Raw genomic sequence first — 17,234 nt, 5'->3', positions numbered from 1 at the left:
CCGCAACCATGTAAAGCTGTGCCAAACTCCGAAGCACCAACATCTCAGAAGGGAATCTACTTCATTTTAACGCTCAAGTGCAGGCAGGGACTGGCAAGGGAGCTCTCTCTACGAATATGTATTCGCAAATCCTCGGCCCAGGGAAAAGCTGCTACTTTACTTTTCTCATATTGGTGCTAGGTATAGGCCTAGACCGAGCTTCGTCTTACAGTCCATGCTTTCAACTCGGGTGATCTTTTCCCGCAGTGAACACATGTCGCGGGCTAGCTTCAGAGCGGAAATCTTGGTCTTCGTCTTCTCTTGCCTCTGCACTTGGATTACCGCTTGTGTCAGAACTCGCCGGTTTAGCAACCGACCCTTTGTCGGCATCACCCAACTGACGCGCCTCAGGTCCGATCCAAACGGTGTACTTTTCGAGGCTTTCGAACCACTGGACGATACTACCGATCTACTTCGAAATCAGCCACAGTCATGTCATATCATCGACGATACTACCCACCAAGAAAGCCCAGGATCCTACAAAGGTGGACAGCGTGAGCGCATATTGGACCCCCTTGCGCGAGCCCCCAAGGCCGATGGCTCCGCACATGGTGAATCCTATCGAACCGATTAGGTTCCAGAACCCCATCTGCCATCCGAGAACGCCAGGTGCCATGATGTACCACCGCGGCTGTGCCTCAACCATGAAGAGCAAGCTCGAGATGATGAAGCCAGAGCCACCGAGGACCTGGGGAAACCAATACGCCCAATTCTCTGCCGCCCTCGAGAACTTGCCATTGATACCCGGAAGACCCGTGAAGCCCGAGATCCAGAAGATGGTAGCCGCGGCGAACTGGGCAGAGCAGGCGAGAAACCCAATCTCACGGATGTAATGAGTGCGGAGCTCGTACCACGTCGGCCACCAGGACCATGTACGAGCAGCCCAGTCCGGGCCTTGGGAGCCGTCATAATCGGCGTGCTCGGATAGGGGCGAGGCCGAGACGAGGCTGCGCTTCAAAGCGTGGTGGTGTCTACACCTGTGATGCTTCCGCAGATGGCGAAAGCCGTCGGCCGTCTCTTCGAGGGCCCAGCCGAAGCAATCGGTGCGGTTCTCGTTGACGGCCTCGATCATCAGCAGGACAGAGCCCACTTCGAAGACGGTGGCGCCGACGAACCCAGTCCACCCGCCACCCCATTTTGATTCGTGGGGGAATTCCGTCGACGGGGCTACTATCGGGAACCAGACGAAGAAACCGTTGACCACCCAGACCATCGAGCCTATGTATAGTCAGATTCGGTCAACACGCGAGCACCGTTAAGTCCCCGGGTTACCCACCGATGGTGAACATAATAGCGACATCGTAGGAAACATCCCACACGGGATATCTCACAAACATCTTCAATATACCGAATAGGGCATTCCGCCACGTGTTGGTTGGCTTGGGGCACGTCGTCATTTCATGGTGGTAGAAATCCGGGTCGATAGACAAGGCATGGCGGCCCTTGCGGTTGTCCCTGGATCGCCAGATGTAGGCTGCCCATGGATGCTCGGGCAACTTGGGGACCGAGGGCGGAATCGGAGGTCCAGCTGGTCCCTTGCCCTTCTGCTTGACAGGGATGAGCCTCTTTGTTGAGTTCAGATGCCGGAAAGGCCCAATGGCTTTTGCGGCCCCGTAGAGCCTCGCGTGGAGGTGTCGCTTCGACTCTTTCATAGTGATGGCTGTCTTGCAGTCATACCTTTGATGGATGCGTCAATGAAGCGGTCCACGCGATTACCCCTAGACGTCGGAGCAGCTTGGCAGGTTGAGCTCTTCAACGTCACCTGTGAGAGCAAGTTCGGCCCCCGGGGGCGAACCGGAAGAACCAGCCAACGCGTGGTTGAGCGGTAATATATGCTTTTTTTGGTATTTACCCCCCCGGGCTTAGGTCAAACTCTATATAGTTCGCTATATATAAGCTCAAGACGTAAGCACCGATGGCTGGCCAGCTTCGCACATCTACGCATCTATACTACCCTATACACATACAAATAAACCTGTTCGTGGCATTTTAATCTGTCCATATCGTGTTTGTCTTGGGTCCGGTTTCGGTTTATTTATCAGTGTATTAATTCATGTGGTATTCCTGTCTTTTTGTGGGGCCCTTGGGGCATGTTGACTTTGATTGTGGTGCATGTTTTCAAGTAGATATTCTTCATGGGTGAAGCCAGCTGTGTTACTCCCCTATATACCGTGATATCTAATACGACGACAATGATGCGTTTACAGTATAGCCATTGATATACGTATGACGGTGACATTTGCATAGGCACTTACTAAGACGATATTACAAAGATACTAGCCGAGGCCATAAGCCAAATATGGGGTAAGTACAACCCAGGTAGGTTAACTCGGCTATCTCACTCTCACTTACATCACCACCCCTCCCTGACTACTAGCTTGCTTCAAGCACGTGCATCTTACAACCGTATTGACAGAGTCATTTCTTCAACGCAACATGTCGCCTGAAGCCATTTCAGCTCTTTCGGGAGTCAAGGCTCTCACATTCGATGTCTTCGGCACCACCGTCGACTGGCGATCCTCAGTGACCGAGGAGCTCTACCTCCGCGCCTTTCGCAAGCTCTCGGCCGACATCCCTACCGACCTCAAGACACGCCTCGAGGGGCTTACCGAGGATGACTGGGGCCGCTTCGCCCAGGCCTGGAGAAACACATACGGCCGCTTCACCCGCAACTTCGACCCGGAGCGCGACACCTGGAAATCGGTCGACGAGCACCACCTCGACAGCCTCATCCAGCTCCTCAGCGAGTGGGACCTCGCCGGGCTGTACAGCGAGGCGGAGCTCAAGTCCCTCAGCCTCGTCTGGCACCGCCTCAGGCCGTGGGACGAGGCCTCGGACGGCCTCGCCTCCCTGGCCAGCCGCGGCCTGACGCTCGCGACTCTTTCCAACGGCAACGTCGCCCTGCTGCGTGACCTCGTCGACTTTGGCGCCCTGGGCTTCCACCGCCTGTTCTCGGCCGAGACGTTCCGCGCCTACAAGCCGCGGCCCGCGACGTACCTGGGCGCGGCCCGCGAGCTGGGGCTCGAGCCGGCGCAGGTGGCCATGGTGGCTGCGCACCTGGACGACCTGGCCGCCGCGAGGGGGTGCGGGCTCCGGACCATCTACGTGGAGAGGCCGCGGGAGGAGGCCTGGCCGGAGGATGACGAGAGGCACCGGGAGGCGAGGGGCTGGGTGGACTTGTGGGTTAGCGAGGACGAGGACGGGTTCGAGGCAGTGGCTCGGAAGCTGGGGGAGCTCACGGGGAACTGACCTAAGCGAGTATGGGCCTGGGGATAGCTAGCTATGTTGATACCCGATTGCATAGACTGGGAGGACCGGATAGAGACCTCAATCATGGGAAATAGAGCTAGGAGCACGCACTATGCCGTTGCTTGAATCGAAAGGGTGTTCCCACCTTTGCAATTACTGTTGTGGAAGGCGTAGAATACCCAAAGGACTGCCCATCGGAGTAGACCGACTCACTCATGATACGTAGTGGTCTGCCGCACTGACTTCCACCCCCTAATGTATTCCATTTAGTACCTATGCCAATGATACCTTGCTACGAACTGTATCGTATAGTTCCATGTCATGGCATCATGGCCTAGGTGACAAAACAAGCAGGCGGCTGTCGCCGTCGAGCATTCGGGCATCTCCGATGTTCCAATGATGGATGGCCCAGAACGCGTCCAACCAAGCTCGCTGTCAATGACGAGGTGAGGTCTTGGTCTTTAGCAGAAGCTCTCCGAGCAAATTATGAGAGGTCTATTGTAGGAAGAGGCTGCTAACCATATATCAAGCTGATCAGGTAGACGCAGCGACCTGGCGAACCATGTAACTCACCTGGAATCCCAACAGCATGGAAATTAATTTCCCGAGGACGAAGCATTCGCAAACAGCAAACATCTTGCACATGTCAATGTTTACGCGAGGCACACCACACAGGTGTGGCTGTCTTTGGCTGTGACCCCCACGCTGGAAACAACGAGAGGGCTGCTTTATCCCACGTTTACCGCAGCATGTCCTAGCCGCAGAATGCAAAGCACATGCTTATTTAGGTAGGCGGCTATACATCTCGGCGGTGCAATCTTCAAGGGTCTTACGCTCTATTACATTGAGTTCGGGAGAATAGTTTCTATGGTGAATTCGCAACATCGTCCCACCAGGGCTTGAGACCCCATTGAGACTTGTTGCTGAGTGTGAAAGGTATGACTTGAGATCAGTCAGTAGCAGCAGTCTAGGGGGAATAAATATCCCATGTACGGATACTTGGTCGAGGGCTCTCTACGAGTAGTGTAGATCTAAGAGTAGCGCTTATCTTTTCATTGGGCCTGGGTTACTGTGTGCGTTAGAGATACTCCGAGGGTGGATATTGAAACCAGAGCGGCAAGGGGTCGGGTTACAGAAAATGATTCTATCTGTCTTCTGATTGCCTGGACAAGGTTTCTGGAGCCGAATACGGATAGTCTACTTCGTATGGGTTTAATAATAAAGGGAGCAAGATTGAATAAGAATAAATAGTGGGATAGCTAGCGAATTCGAGTCTCTCATATGCCATCGAGGGACGACAACGACTATGAAGGTTGCGGCCGAAAGTACAGAGTATGATCTACGTATTTATATCTGCCCCGCCAACAGGAATACATTGGTGTTTTAGTGTATTACTGTTAGTGGGACAGATATAAAATGGATCATTAGATATGTGCTTTCGGGCCACAACCTTCGTAACTGCGCTGGTTTCTACCTGTGACATGACTCATAGGCAGTTTGTGGTTGAAGGGTAAGATGACCCCCTCCGGTCTGGAAAAGGAACGGCAGCCACTTGCTGCTATGTTCCTGCCCACATCTGGGGTACCAAGGCTCTTGTACGAGCAGACACCACTGAGGAGAGTGGCTCTTGGTTGCTGGACGGATTGCTGGATGCCAAGCTGTCGTAGTCATCGCAGCTGGGGTAGGCATTATATCGACTCTTTGCTACTGTTTCTCTGGCTAAATACCTACCTTAGGTCGGGCTGTAAAATCCAGCAGTGCATACCCTAAGGTATACTTCGTAGACTCAACAACTTGGAACAACACGGCGCTGAAATGTTTTCTACCCTTGTTCTACTTTGAGAGAAATCCCAATTAGTTACAATCGGCTACTGGCTGAAGAACTCGGGAAATTAGTAAATCCGAAAACATAGGGAGACAATTCTTGCGCCGCCCTGTTCCAATTTGTTGAGTCTACGAGTACGGAGTACGGATACCTATACGGTAGACGTGAGTCTAAGCCCCAGCACTCCCCACCAAACTAAACCTTGCCGAAAAAACAAACACAAAAAAACACCTCCCACTAATTTATTACTGGTACTATCTTTTGTCCCCATCCACACTTTGTCCTTTAGAACCACCCCACTACGGATACCAACACTCTCTTCCTGCTATCGACACAGGTTGCACGACGATGGGTCCACCCGAGCCGAGCGTCTCAGGCACGCCAAGTCGACCAAGAAGGGCAGATACTGAAACCAGGCCATTCGATTCACTTGATTCTGCGTACCGGGCTTTTCGGAACCGTCATGCAGCCCTTTTGGTCGGGCCCAACCCCGCGGTCCACCCCGACATGAAGCCAGCAGCGCTAGCATTCCTGGAGGCTAGTCCACCTTGGACAAACCCGAGAGAGATCACCGAAATAGAAGGGTATGAGATCCGGCGTGAGTTTGCTAGGGAAGTCATGAATGAACTCAACCACCCCGATGACTCTGGGGAACGCCCGCTGGACAACAACTACTGGAAAATGACTGTCACCATGTTCTCGGCCATCATGGTTGCCCCCATTGACGATTTGAGAGTAAGCCGCGCTACTCGTCGAATGACAGCGTTTGACTACGCTACACGCCTACAGGGCATAAGAGATTCCATCCAGTACTGTACGTATGTCTCTGCCTTGTCCATGGCCCAGTCTGACTAATTGAAAGAAAGTCTACCGCAATCCATTGGACTCCACTGCTCAATCCACGTCCGCAGCTGGTTCAGCTGCTACATCCGGCCCCGCGTCCATCAGGGTAAATCGCAGGGACCCAGACTCTTGTTTAATGAGGGACGGCTTCATATGTGTCGTCACAAAGACGGCCAAGCCTGAAGCGTGTCATATTGTTCCATTCTTTTGGAATAAGAGTGATGCCCACTGCAAGAAGACCCGAAACTTCTTACAGAGGGGATTTGACATGTTTCTCAGTCTCAGTCAAAGAGAGAAGCTTGACAAGCTTCTCGCCCGCGAGCCTGGATGTTCAGATTATTCCTGGAACATGATCTCACTTAGCCCTACCCTTCATGCTTTGTGGTCAAAGGGACTTTGGGGGTTCGAATACAAGGGAAGAACCAAGTCAAAGGGGAAATGGCAGGTCTCAATTCAATTTCACTGGATGCCCCAAGACCCAAACTGGAAGCTGGATCCCAAGGCAATGACAAAGTCCCAGCCGCTGCATCCCAAAGACGTTGTCGACTGGGAGAAGAACTACCTTGACAAGCTCAAGACGCCAGTGCCCAATGTGGGAGCTAATGACATCACGACCAATCACCCAATTCTTACTGGGCACACTTTTACCATTCCCTTTACAACAGTTGAGGAGGCTGAAAAGTTCAAGTCCATGATTGAACTTCAATGGGCGGTCATTCGGGTCTCAGCTCTGTCTGGTGCCGCTGGAAACCCTGACCTTTTTGATTGGGATGATGATGATGACCCAAATCCTGCCATTGCATCATCCCTGAGGGATGCCCGAGAATTCGATATAGCGTCAAGTCCTTGGGAGGAAGAACATGCCGACGTTGGGTTTGGGGCGGATGACGATGACGAGAACACCGGCGTCGAACGTGAGTAGCGTGCACGTTCTTCACACGGCGCCTTGGCCGAACTGCCATTTCGCCCCCCAAACAAGCCAGACCTGCCGAAGTCGCTGCAGACCCCGTCTCGGAAGCCAGCTGAGGCTGCGACTGATGATCCCAAGCCTGTCGTCGCATCGTCCCTGGCGGCTTCTAGAATGTTTGATCTAGCGCCAAGTCCTGGGAAGGAAGAGCACGTCGACGTTAAGGTTGGGGCCGATGACGATGGTGATAATGGCGATGACGAGAACACCGGCGTCGAATATGGAAAGCGTGGGCGTTCTTCACTCGGGACCTTGACCGAAATGTCATTTCAACCCTCAAACGAGTCCAACCTACCGCAGCCGAACCCATCCCAGAAACCGGCGCTGACTCCGACCGATGAGCTGTCCGTGGCCAAGTCAAGAAGTCGGTTACAGACAAAACGAGCATCTCAGATTCCGCGTCCAGCTGATGAGCTGTCTGGAATCAAGCCCGGACTTCAGTCGCAGGCGAGAAAAGCAACTCAGATTTCGCGTCTGACTGGAACCGGCACACAAAAAGAAAAGCAGAACGACCAGCCCCATCATTGAGGCTCTGGCGGCATACTCATGTTGGAGTCTGTTTAGGATATTCATGTAGCTATTCAGTTTTCGAGCCTTGTAACATGTAGTGATAGGTAGACAATAGGTACTGCTGCTACTTACGATAGCACTCAGAAATACGACGGATACAGTACTCCCGGGCAAAGGCAGCGGATGCTTATTCATGGTCAGCCTCTCAGGGTGCCAGTTGGTTCACACGGGTTGCAATTCATGCATCTGGCACCTAGTTTGCGGCTTGCATTTAATAGTAGATGTATTCGAGAATGAAGACGGATCAGACATCGGGAGGACCTCCCATTCGGCCGTCGCCCCGGAAGCTGCGCAAGCAGGGGCGGCCTACATCTGGCGATCTCGGATAATAATTGTATGAAGGACCGAATATGGGGTCTCCCAATGCCCCCAAGAGATAGATTGTATGCTGTCAGATTCAGATCCCCGGGTCTATACGATGTCGATCTGTTTGCAGAATGACTGGTTCGGGATCCGGCCGGGAAGCGGGCGCGTCAAGCCGTCACACGTACATGTACAGCCAAGCTCGCATAGCGCCCTACGAGACGGTCGGCGTATTTGAAGGTGACAATTCCCAAGACTGGCCAATACTACGTGGATCGGAACCGTCTGCTGTTCAGCTGGGCGTGGTGAGACAAGGCAGCGCTTGATACTGGCTGCCTGGATCGCGACGCTTGTACATGGTATCTTGTCTTGTCTGCTGGCGCTCTTTGCGCACCGCGCGAGGGGTTATGGGCGGTTGTTTCTTATGCGGGTTCCAATCCTTTGCATGAATTTTTCATCCTTGGCAGCGGCCATTGGACCGTGAGGACGGAGCTAGGCTGTGCTGATGGAGTCGCGACTGACGAGTCTAACGTGCACGTACGCGGAGCATGGCACCAGAGCCTGCGGGGAGACGAATCACGATGTTGGGAGCCGTGGTCAGACGACGCGAGGCTTGGCCAACCTCGTAAACGGGCTGAAGGTGCGCGGGCCAAGGCTGCCTCTCGTGATGCGATGGTTATTGATGGACTGTGTTTTTGCCATTGGCTCTGGCGGCCCCGCTCAACTCGGGACGGGCCTTGAAATTTTGGAATCAGAGGCTTATTATAGTAGTGCTGTGATGTGGTTTGTTGTGCGGGCTGTGTCTCGTAAAAGTTTGGGATATAGGTTGTTGACAGAGCCTAGACTAACATACTATAGGATAACTATAATACCATATACGGAGTCGTAGGCATTACCATAGTATGAGGCTCATATGGCCGAGACCAGCCTTGGCCAAGAATGGTAGTGTGGCATTGTGCCGCCATGAGGCAAAGCTGGGCCCCATATGCACAATCCTGGTCGTGCGTCTTGTCGTCTGATGATTTCGAGAGTGTAGGAATCTTCCCCATCAGCGCAGGCCGGTGCTCTGAGTACAAGACTCATGTCAGACTAATACCCTGTGAATGTGCTGTGTACGAGTATCTGCGAGGCTGCTTAGCTCCTACGCGGCCTGTGGTGGACTATCGAGTATTATCAGCTCTGTTCGCAGGTGTCATCCATCTGCCAGACGCCAGTGTCAAACACTTCCCCACCACCAACCACGAAAGGGGGATGGATGGATGGGGGCAAGGGGCTGACGTTGCCAGCGAGTTCTAGTATCAGTTTACACCGACCGGGTCAACGCATCTGCATATCCGCGTGTGAGATGCTGTTTCCTTTGACTTTTCTGCCCCCAATCATCAATCATCAATCGGCAAAGTGACCCTTCAAGCAAGATGGGAAGAGGAGGTGGGACACTGTACGAGTACTATGTACTCGTACCTACATAGTGTACGGAGTACTACTAGTCGGAGTATCTGCTGGATCCTTGTCGAGGGGCTCGGTCGGAGGCTCGGAGCACAAGGTTGAAAGGGGAGATTGAAGCTTGTGAAAGCAGCCTAGTACCTAGACACTGGAGAATGGAGTTGATGGGTTGATGAACTTGGAGCTCTGGCACTCCGTTACCCTATTAGCTGGTGCCTCCCCCTCTGCCTGTACGGTTGCACGGTTGCATGTACCCGTCCGAGGTCTTTCCGCCACAGGACTGCATCGCACTGCATCGCACTGCGTCGCATCGCATCATATCGCATCGCGGTGGCCCGAGCGTAGACGACAACGCGCTGGAGGCTGTGAACTGCGAACACTTTGAGCATCGTGTCGGATCAAGGTAGGAAGGATCTGGGTCAATTGGACGGGGTGATGGAGGTTCGCCGCACACGTACTCGTACCCCGTAAGTACTCGTATGTACGGAGCAAGGTACATGGTAAGGCCCTTAGATACCTGGAGAATGGAGCACAACACCGAAGATGCTGTGTACTCTGCAAGGTGTAGACAGGTACCTTTCAGTCGTTAGCGCGATGCTAGGGTAAGGTAACCTCCGAGGTAGGTGCTGCCTGTCCCGCGAAGCCCCGCTACTGCCCATGGTTCGAAGGTTGGTGCTTCCTGTTGCCAGTTAGGTTCTAGGGTACCTTATACCAAGTAAGTAGTACGTAGGTTCTGTCAATTGCTGGGTTGCGGTTAGAGGTTTCTAGTTCGCCGAGGAGGGCAGCTGGTCATATCCATCCATTGCTCGTACTGTCGCCCACTCAGATTCCTTGTGCTGCAGCTGCGGTGCAGGCGCTCCTGGCAGGAGTCCTGGTTGCTGCTGGGAACCCTGCAGCTGGCGACATGAACCCAAGCAACCAAGCTGCAGCGCACTGAGACGAGCTATCAGCGACGGGAGCCTCCACTGTCCCGTCCCTTTCACTGTCACTGGCTAGCCTCAGTGGATGGACCCAGGCGCCGCCGTCCCCTCCACTCCACTCTGCTCCAGGAGCCATGGGAGTGGATTGTGTTGGTGGACTGTGGACTGTGGACAGTCCGGAGGCTGGCCGTCCATTTGTCCATTTCCCTCTAGCCTCTATCACCTCTCTCTCCCTAATGCCAGTGCCCCTGCGGGCTCGACTTGCCCTCGTTGCTTTGCTTACCATACGAAGTAAGTCCAGACTATGGATACAGAGTGAGAAGATACGGTTACCAGCCCGCCGACCACACTGCCCCCAACCGCCGCCCGTGGAAACTGGAAAGGTCCCCGAGCCACCACCACCACGGGCCACCAACCAGCACCAGCAGAAGCAAGCCACCCACACCCCCTACCACACAGTACCTGTTGGTTCGAAGTAGTCCGTCCACACCGGCCCCGTTTCTCCTCCATCCCGTCCACAATCCTCCCCGCCGAGGAGAACATTTCTCGACCCCCATCTTCCTACAACACCTCACATCAGCTAATTCCACCGCCTACCTTGCCTCCAAGCCCGCGTCAGCCAGCCGCCCCCCTTCTCGATCTTGGAACCGGCCCTCGTCATACGCATACGTTCGCCTGCCTCTCCTTCCAGCCCTCCCGCGCCAGAACTCAACCGCCCATCATGGCGGGTCGAATGGTGTTGTACAAGCTGGTGGTCCTGGGAGACGGCGGTGTGGGAAAGACGGCCTTGACGATTCAGCTGTGCCTGCAACACTTTGTCGAGACGGTGAGTTCTGCGCACTCTGTACCCCCATCCACCCCTCCATTGAGCGACATGTCTATCCCCCGCCTTGGTGCTTTGTTCATTCGACTGCACCTTGATCGCCCCAGTGCGGAGAGCTCTCGGACGAGCAATTCGGCCAGCCCCACTGCCCCTCCCTCTATCACCAGAGCCTCGTCGACTATGATGAGGAGGTAATTGAGCCTGGGCTGATCAACGCGCGTCTATCTAGTACGACCCGACCATCGAGGACTCGTATCGCAAGCAGGTCGTCATCGACGGGCAGCCGTGTATGCTCGAGGTTCTCGATACCGCAGGGCAGGAGGAGTACACAGCGTTGAGGGATCAATGGATTCGCGATGGCGAAGGCTTCGTTCTCGTCTATAGCATATCCTCACGCTCCTCCTTTGGCCGCATTAAGCGATTCCACCACCAGATCCAGCGCGTCAAGGAGTCGGTTGCCTCGTCGCCTTCTTATCCAGGATCCCCGATAGCCGTTGCCAACTCGCACATGCCCGTGCCTATCATGCTGGTCGGCAACAAGAGTGATAGGGTCACCGAGCGCGAGGTTTCTACACAGGAGGGCCACGCCCTTGCGCGCGAGCTGGGCTGTGAGTTCGTTGAGGCCTCGGCCAAGAACTGCATCAACGTTGAGAAGGCATTCTACGACGTTGTCAGGATCCTGCGTCGCCAGCGACAACAAGCGTCGCGGCCGACCGCTGGCTCCAGTCGCAGCCCGACAGTCAATGGCGGCGACATGATGAAGGGGGACAAAAAGCCCTCCGGCAGAAAACACAACCGACCAAGGGGGAAGTGCGTCACATTCTGAGGCCTCCTTCCCATAACCGGTTCTCGCTCGACTGTCGCCCATTCAGAGGAAGGATGTCCTGTTGGAAACGGCGGCGACCTAGACGCCGCACCTGCATGTCTGCCGCGCTGTCGCAAACCTCGGAAATGACACCTTCGCCATGGGGGCGAAATGATGGCCCAGCCTGCGGCTTCGCAGCAGAAGACCAGCGCTCGGCAACGGGCAAGAAAAGCCTTTGTGTGTGGTTGGCGAATGGCGCATGGTCGAAACAGGCATTCCCCGGGGCGTACAGTTCTTTTATGACATCTCAACTTGCATCTCTTACGATATCACCACTATCCTGTGCTCTTGTCGCCGCTATGGCGGACAAGTACAGCGATACGTTCTCACCACCCCTATCCTTACTCTGGCTACGCTCATCTTTGACATCATCAGCGGCGGCGCTGTCTCATCGCTTCTACCCCACCTTTACCTTCATCCTTCTTGTCACATTTCTCACCCTATTCTTCACCTAAAGATAAAATTATGGGAAGCTGCTGGTGTTCTGGAGTATCGGCCAAGCATTTCTTCCCCTGCCGCGGTTATTTTTACCCCTTGCGTTTGTCTACGCCTTGATGAAGAGAAGAAAGCAAAAGGCGAAGGACCCGTTGGAGATATGACGTTGAGCAAGCGGGCTTGGCCCCCCCAGCTCGACCTGCTACGTTTGACACATATTTGTTGCCTTTTTGATTGTCATCTGGACATTTAAATCGATCGACATAGTGGTGTTAGGAGCGTGATCTTGGGAAATCGCATGGCTGGATCACCCCTTGTTTACGACTGGAGAAATGCATATCTTATCTCCTTGGCACGAGTTTTCCCTCCCATCCCCACCGCCAAATGCTCTTCTCATTCACGACAATTAAGACGATGGAAATATCGGGGGTTTCGCTAAGCAGAGGGCTTAGGGCTTTTGTACGTCGGAGCAGCATCATGATATAGCGCTTGAACATGACCATGACATGTATTCCTCGTCCACTGGGCTCGTCCTGTGCCAGCCTTGAAGAATGATTTTTTTGCACCTTTCCCCGCCGGGGGCTGTTTCAGTCGTGGGCTTGTAGAAACCCCATGCGACATGCCTTAGTGCCCTCCACGGGTCGACGAAGTTTTCCACCCGACTCCCGAGCGATGGGTAAGCTAGGGGACAGTATGAATGGTTGTGCGATTTGGCTAGCCGGGGTACTCGCCTGTTCCAGCCTATTCTGGAGATGGAGGTACGAGTAGTAATTGAAAGCTTTTTTTTTTTTTTTTTTTTCACCAAACGGTCGGGCATTGCCAAGGGTCAATTCCCCCGGCTGTCGCCCATCTCCTCCTGCTAAGTTCTCCATAAAACACGCAGGCGATGGCGGCGGGTTTGCGCGCAGAGCTTTGGCGCAACTAGCTCTAATAGCCGCGAGTAACAAACGGCTCGAACCCCCTTGCCCGGGTCGATATTAATATCGCGGCCCGTCTTGCCCCTCTGAATTAATCGCGAACCCTAAGGTAGTCAAAGCTGGACGAGGTCAAGCTGGACGCGGATGTGGTTGGTTGGTTGGCTGGTTGGTCGGTCGTCGGGGGAATTGTCAAGAAGGGGAGCCGGGGGGTTAATTAATTACCAAGATGGCAAGGTGGGCGTAGATACCGACGACAAGCCAGTGCGGGTTGACTGATTGCACGGCACCAAGTCCATGGACGAGGAACCGACGGGGGCAACAGGGGAGGGATATGCCCGTAACGTTGTTCTTTCTCTCCTTAGAGCAAGGTGCTCACCTCTTGTCCTTGGGGATGCTTGAATACTACCTCTTCTTCAGCCTCGTGGTAGGCACATGTACTACCAGAGGGGAGGGAGGACGGGAGGCTTGCTCGGGTTGCTCGAGTGAACACATACCCGTATACACTCGTACAGCACACGCACACATACGGAGTACACAGACGCACACAGACGAGATGGGAAATTCGGAAGACCGAGGCGCCTATATTGCGTACATACAGTGCCTCTCGGGGCACCGGTGAGGAATTTGTTGCTCTGGTGCTCACCACCACCCCGGCCATTCCCTCATCCTCCAATTGCAGTTGCTGTAACTCAGCAACCCCCCCAGCTCTCTCCCTTTCACCGTTTCGCTTCCCTCTGCTTCCCTTTCACATGGGGGGGGGGGGGGGGAAGCCTGCACACGGGGGGCCTAATACTGCGTCGTGATGCATGGGCTCCCATGTTCCGGCATGTGAGCCGGATACCATGGATTACGTATCCGTTGGATGAGCGGATCCTACCTTGTGGGTAGTCGTGCGAGAACTCGGCTTCGAAAAAAAAAGCCTTCTCTCCATTCCTTCCCGCCTGGTGCTTGTCTAAGCTCAGGGAGGATCCCTGGGAGACGTAACAGAGTACTATGCACTCCGTATCCGTACCTACTAACCAACAAAATATGTATGTAGGTATTTGAACGAATACCGCTACTTGTAATGGCCCAACAGACAGCTCAGCTGTGACGGACCTGCGTCATGGTTTGCTGCTTCTGGCTCGCCCCTCGCAGCGCCATCATGTCTGCGCCGGGGACCGACCTCGTCCCCCCCCTCCCCCCCTCCCCCCCTTCCCGGCCAACGGGAGAGGGCCGAGAATCCCGTGGAGGAGGCCGCTGCTTGGGACTGCTTAAGGGGAGGGAGTCGGGGACGGGGTACGGTCTGTGCGCCCGGCCAGCCGAACTCCACCCAACCCGTCGTCACGTCCACTGCATGTACGTGCAGTAACAGCCGGATCAGCACATATATTCGCATATATGCGCGCACTTGGCTGACTGGTTCGACTACGCAGTAAGACGGGAGAGACGCTGCCGACGGAGAAACTGGGGGGCGGGAATCCAAGGTTGAATTGGGCCTTGCCCCAAGCCGTCGGGATAAAGAAGCGCCTCTCTGGACATTGTGGGCATATGAACGAGTAATACCGCTGTTGACGTCCTAAAAGTTGCGTTATATTAGGTGGTGGCCATACTATTGGAAGAAACCACTTGTTAGTCTATCCGAGCTCCGAACACTCCCGAGATAATAACTGGCTCATGGAGTAGGAGTTATCTAGTCGACCGCCCTGGGCTTTTTGAAGATGACTATTCCATACGCCCATCGAGAGCGAGCTCGCTCGGTCATGCCTTACATGTCTGCCTGTGAGAAGGAATTGTTGCTCTGCATATGACCAACTCACTCAGTGCCGCGAAAGTATTCTACCCTAATTGGTGTCTCCCCTACTAGCTAAAATGTGACTTGGGGATGAATCTGCTGCTATGTATTGTAATCCCAGGAGCAACCATACTTCACAAGCATGCAGCCGATATGGTGTAGGCACTGATGGAGACTCGTGGCTACCGATGCTCCGCTTCACGTCGTGCCTGACTCGGAATCCCAATTCATCATACAACACACAAGACCATATAATAAGAACCATATAATAAGAACAAGGTGCTGTCGGTCAATCGTCTCTATTCAGCAAGATAGATAAAAAAGCGTAGATAAGAAGTGGAAGTAGCTGCTGACTGAGATACGTCACCATCCGTCATTCCCATTCCATCGATCAAGTTTCCCAAGACGCCGGGCCTATATCCAACAAAAACCCCACCGCAGGTATAAAGATATCATGTCATGGATTGACCATACGCTGGTCGATCCGCCTGTCTATGCAAGACAAGAGAAGTATAAGAAGCGCTACAAAAACACACCAGGTTCCGAGCCAAATGGTGACCACACGCTCAAATAGTGGCCACAACTGCACTGCACCGTGTTGCCCCGCCGCTACTTTGTGGCATGTTCGTCACCAAAGGGGCTGGGACCGCGGTCTGTCGAGGTGGGCCGTTTTGATTTCTTGTCGTCCTTATCGTCCTCTCCGTCGTCTTCCACGACGGCCCCGAGGGTCGGGGTGCTGACAGCCTTCAGTCCAGGTGTGTCCGGTGACTCAGGGGGGTCAGAGAAGGGGGAATCATTGATGGTCAGCGTTGGGGGGGATATGACAAGGGTGGGAGTTGATTCCGATGTCGCGCCCCCGTTCGCCGCAGCAACCGGCGCAGTTGTAGTCTCGGCGGACTTGCTCAGGTTTGCGTCCGACTTGGCAGCGATCTCAACCTTCTTCAGGCCGCCGCCAACCTTGATAACCTGAGTGCGAGCCTGCGTGGCAGTGTTGAGGAACGTCGAACCGACGCTAAAGGTGCTCGCTCCGCTCTTCGGCCGCCCATTGCCAAACTTCTCAAAGTTGATACTCGGGACGGGGGGCATGTTCTCGCTGCTGGATCCGCCAGCAGACCTGACGCTGACCATGGTTGGCTTGGCACGCAGCCCGGTCGAGGCGGGTGTCATGACCTGAGCTTGCTTTCCGTAGATAGTAGACGCGATACTGGAGCGAGGGGCGTAGGACGTGCGCGTCGCGTAAGATGTACGGTCAGTATATCCCGAGAGGCCAGAGTATGTTGAGTCGCGTAGGTCGCCAGGCACGAAGAAATGCTGATCATCGTTTCCGAAGCCCCCGTTGTTGCCAGAGTGTTGCATAGGAATCGGCGGGACGGGAGGTACAAGTGCGTTAGAAGAGGACGGGTTCGCTCGGTTGGTGACACCTGGGATGTAGGCGATCTGTATGATGTTGGACGCCCGAGTGAGGACTGTGGATGCAATGGAGTGAACAGTGTGGGTGGAACCACGGCGTGTCAAGCCTGGGCCGCCGTTCTTCTCGGTGTCGTGGGACGAGGTGCCGCCGATAGTGTAGGCCGACTGGCGCGCGGCTTCCTCAGACCTCTTCGGCTTGATGAGGAACCTCCAAGCTAGATAGGTCAAGACGGCAATGACAACCACTCCGCCGATGACACCACCTGCAATGGCGCCGACATTAGGACCCTCGCCACCGCCATCATCTTTGTCGTTGCTGGAGCCATCGTCGACACCAGGGTCCTTCGCCATGCAGACTGCCCGGGAGCATTCGCTGCAGTCATCGACAGGCACAGTGAACTGGCACTCTTCGTTGTCCGGGCACACGGGGCATGTGAGTTCACTGGTAGAATCGCAAACGACACATTTGCCGGCCGGTTCACGCGGAAAGAGCTCGAGAACTAGGAGCGAGGTTAGTTGCCATGGACGTGAGCGGCTTCTGCAGTTGAGACTGACTTTGGTTCAACTCAATCAGGTCCCTCGCGTACAGGGGACGAGTGTGGTCCATGGCGAGAGATTGGGGCTCCAGCCGGGTGGGCGCTTCGGGAAGTCGGGGATTCGTTGGTATGCGAGATATCCCCCGTGGATACTGCGGGTCGTAGTCGCGGATCGGGATGGGGATAAGAGCTGAATATAATGATGTTTTCGCGTTTGATATCCAAGTAATGCTCGTCGTGATGATAATGACCGAGAAATGCGATATCGAATGGTAAGATATAATAATGGGGAGAGGGTTGTCGTGAATACGTCGT

At 54.4% G+C, this 17,234-nt stretch overlaps 5 protein-coding genes across 5 annotated transcripts; 3 read left to right on the top strand and 2 right to left on the bottom strand.

The window, feature by feature from the left end:
• Positions 1–469: 469 nt before the first annotated feature.
• Positions 470–1,691, bottom strand: ACO1O0_002049 (uncharacterized protein; the record flags this gene model as incomplete). Its single annotated transcript, XM_083191526.1, has 2 exons — positions 470–1,257; positions 1,316–1,691. The coding sequence occupies 2 exons, from the start codon at positions 1,689–1,691 to the stop codon at positions 470–472; spliced, it is 1,164 nt and encodes a 387-aa protein (XP_083052740.1).
• Positions 1,692–2,475: 784 nt separating this feature from the next.
• On the top strand, positions 2,476–3,288 carry ACO1O0_002048 (HAD-like domain-containing protein; the record flags this gene model as incomplete). The annotated part of the gene is made up of 1 exon (XM_083191525.1): positions 2,476–3,288. The coding sequence occupies one exon, from the start codon at positions 2,476–2,478 to the stop codon at positions 3,286–3,288; it is 813 nt and encodes a 270-aa protein (XP_083052739.1).
• A 2,332-nt stretch (positions 3,289–5,620) lies between these two features.
• Positions 5,621–6,878, top strand: ACO1O0_002047 (uncharacterized protein; the record flags this gene model as incomplete). The annotated part of the gene is made up of 3 exons (XM_083191524.1): positions 5,621–5,848; positions 5,903–5,931; positions 6,242–6,878. 3 exons carry the CDS (start codon positions 5,621–5,623, stop codon positions 6,876–6,878), a joined length of 894 nt encoding a protein of 297 aa, XP_083052738.1.
• A 4,002-nt stretch (positions 6,879–10,880) lies between these two features.
• ras2 (ras family-domain-containing protein) lies at positions 10,881–11,808 on the top strand (the record flags this gene model as incomplete). The annotated part of the gene is made up of 2 exons (XM_083191523.1): positions 10,881–10,985; positions 11,212–11,808. The coding sequence occupies 2 exons, from the start codon at positions 10,881–10,883 to the stop codon at positions 11,806–11,808; spliced, it is 702 nt and encodes a 233-aa protein (XP_083052737.1).
• A 3,774-nt stretch (positions 11,809–15,582) lies between these two features.
• On the bottom strand, positions 15,583–16,990 carry OPY2 (uncharacterized protein; the record flags this gene model as incomplete). Its single annotated transcript, XM_083191522.1, has 2 exons — positions 15,583–16,883; positions 16,939–16,990. The coding sequence occupies 2 exons, from the start codon at positions 16,988–16,990 to the stop codon at positions 15,583–15,585; spliced, it is 1,353 nt and encodes a 450-aa protein (XP_083052736.1).
• Positions 16,991–17,234: the final 244 nt, after the last annotated feature.

The sequence above is a fragment of the Amphichorda felina genome (genome assembly GCF_050947745.1).
Source record: "Amphichorda felina strain 45539 chromosome Unknown scaffold_2, whole genome shotgun sequence".
NCBI classification, from domain to species: domain Eukaryota; kingdom Fungi; phylum Ascomycota; class Sordariomycetes; order Hypocreales; family Bionectriaceae; genus Amphichorda; species Amphichorda felina.
The sequence above is the reverse complement of the archived record's forward strand: the minus strand, read 5'-3'. Positions and strand labels throughout refer to the sequence as shown.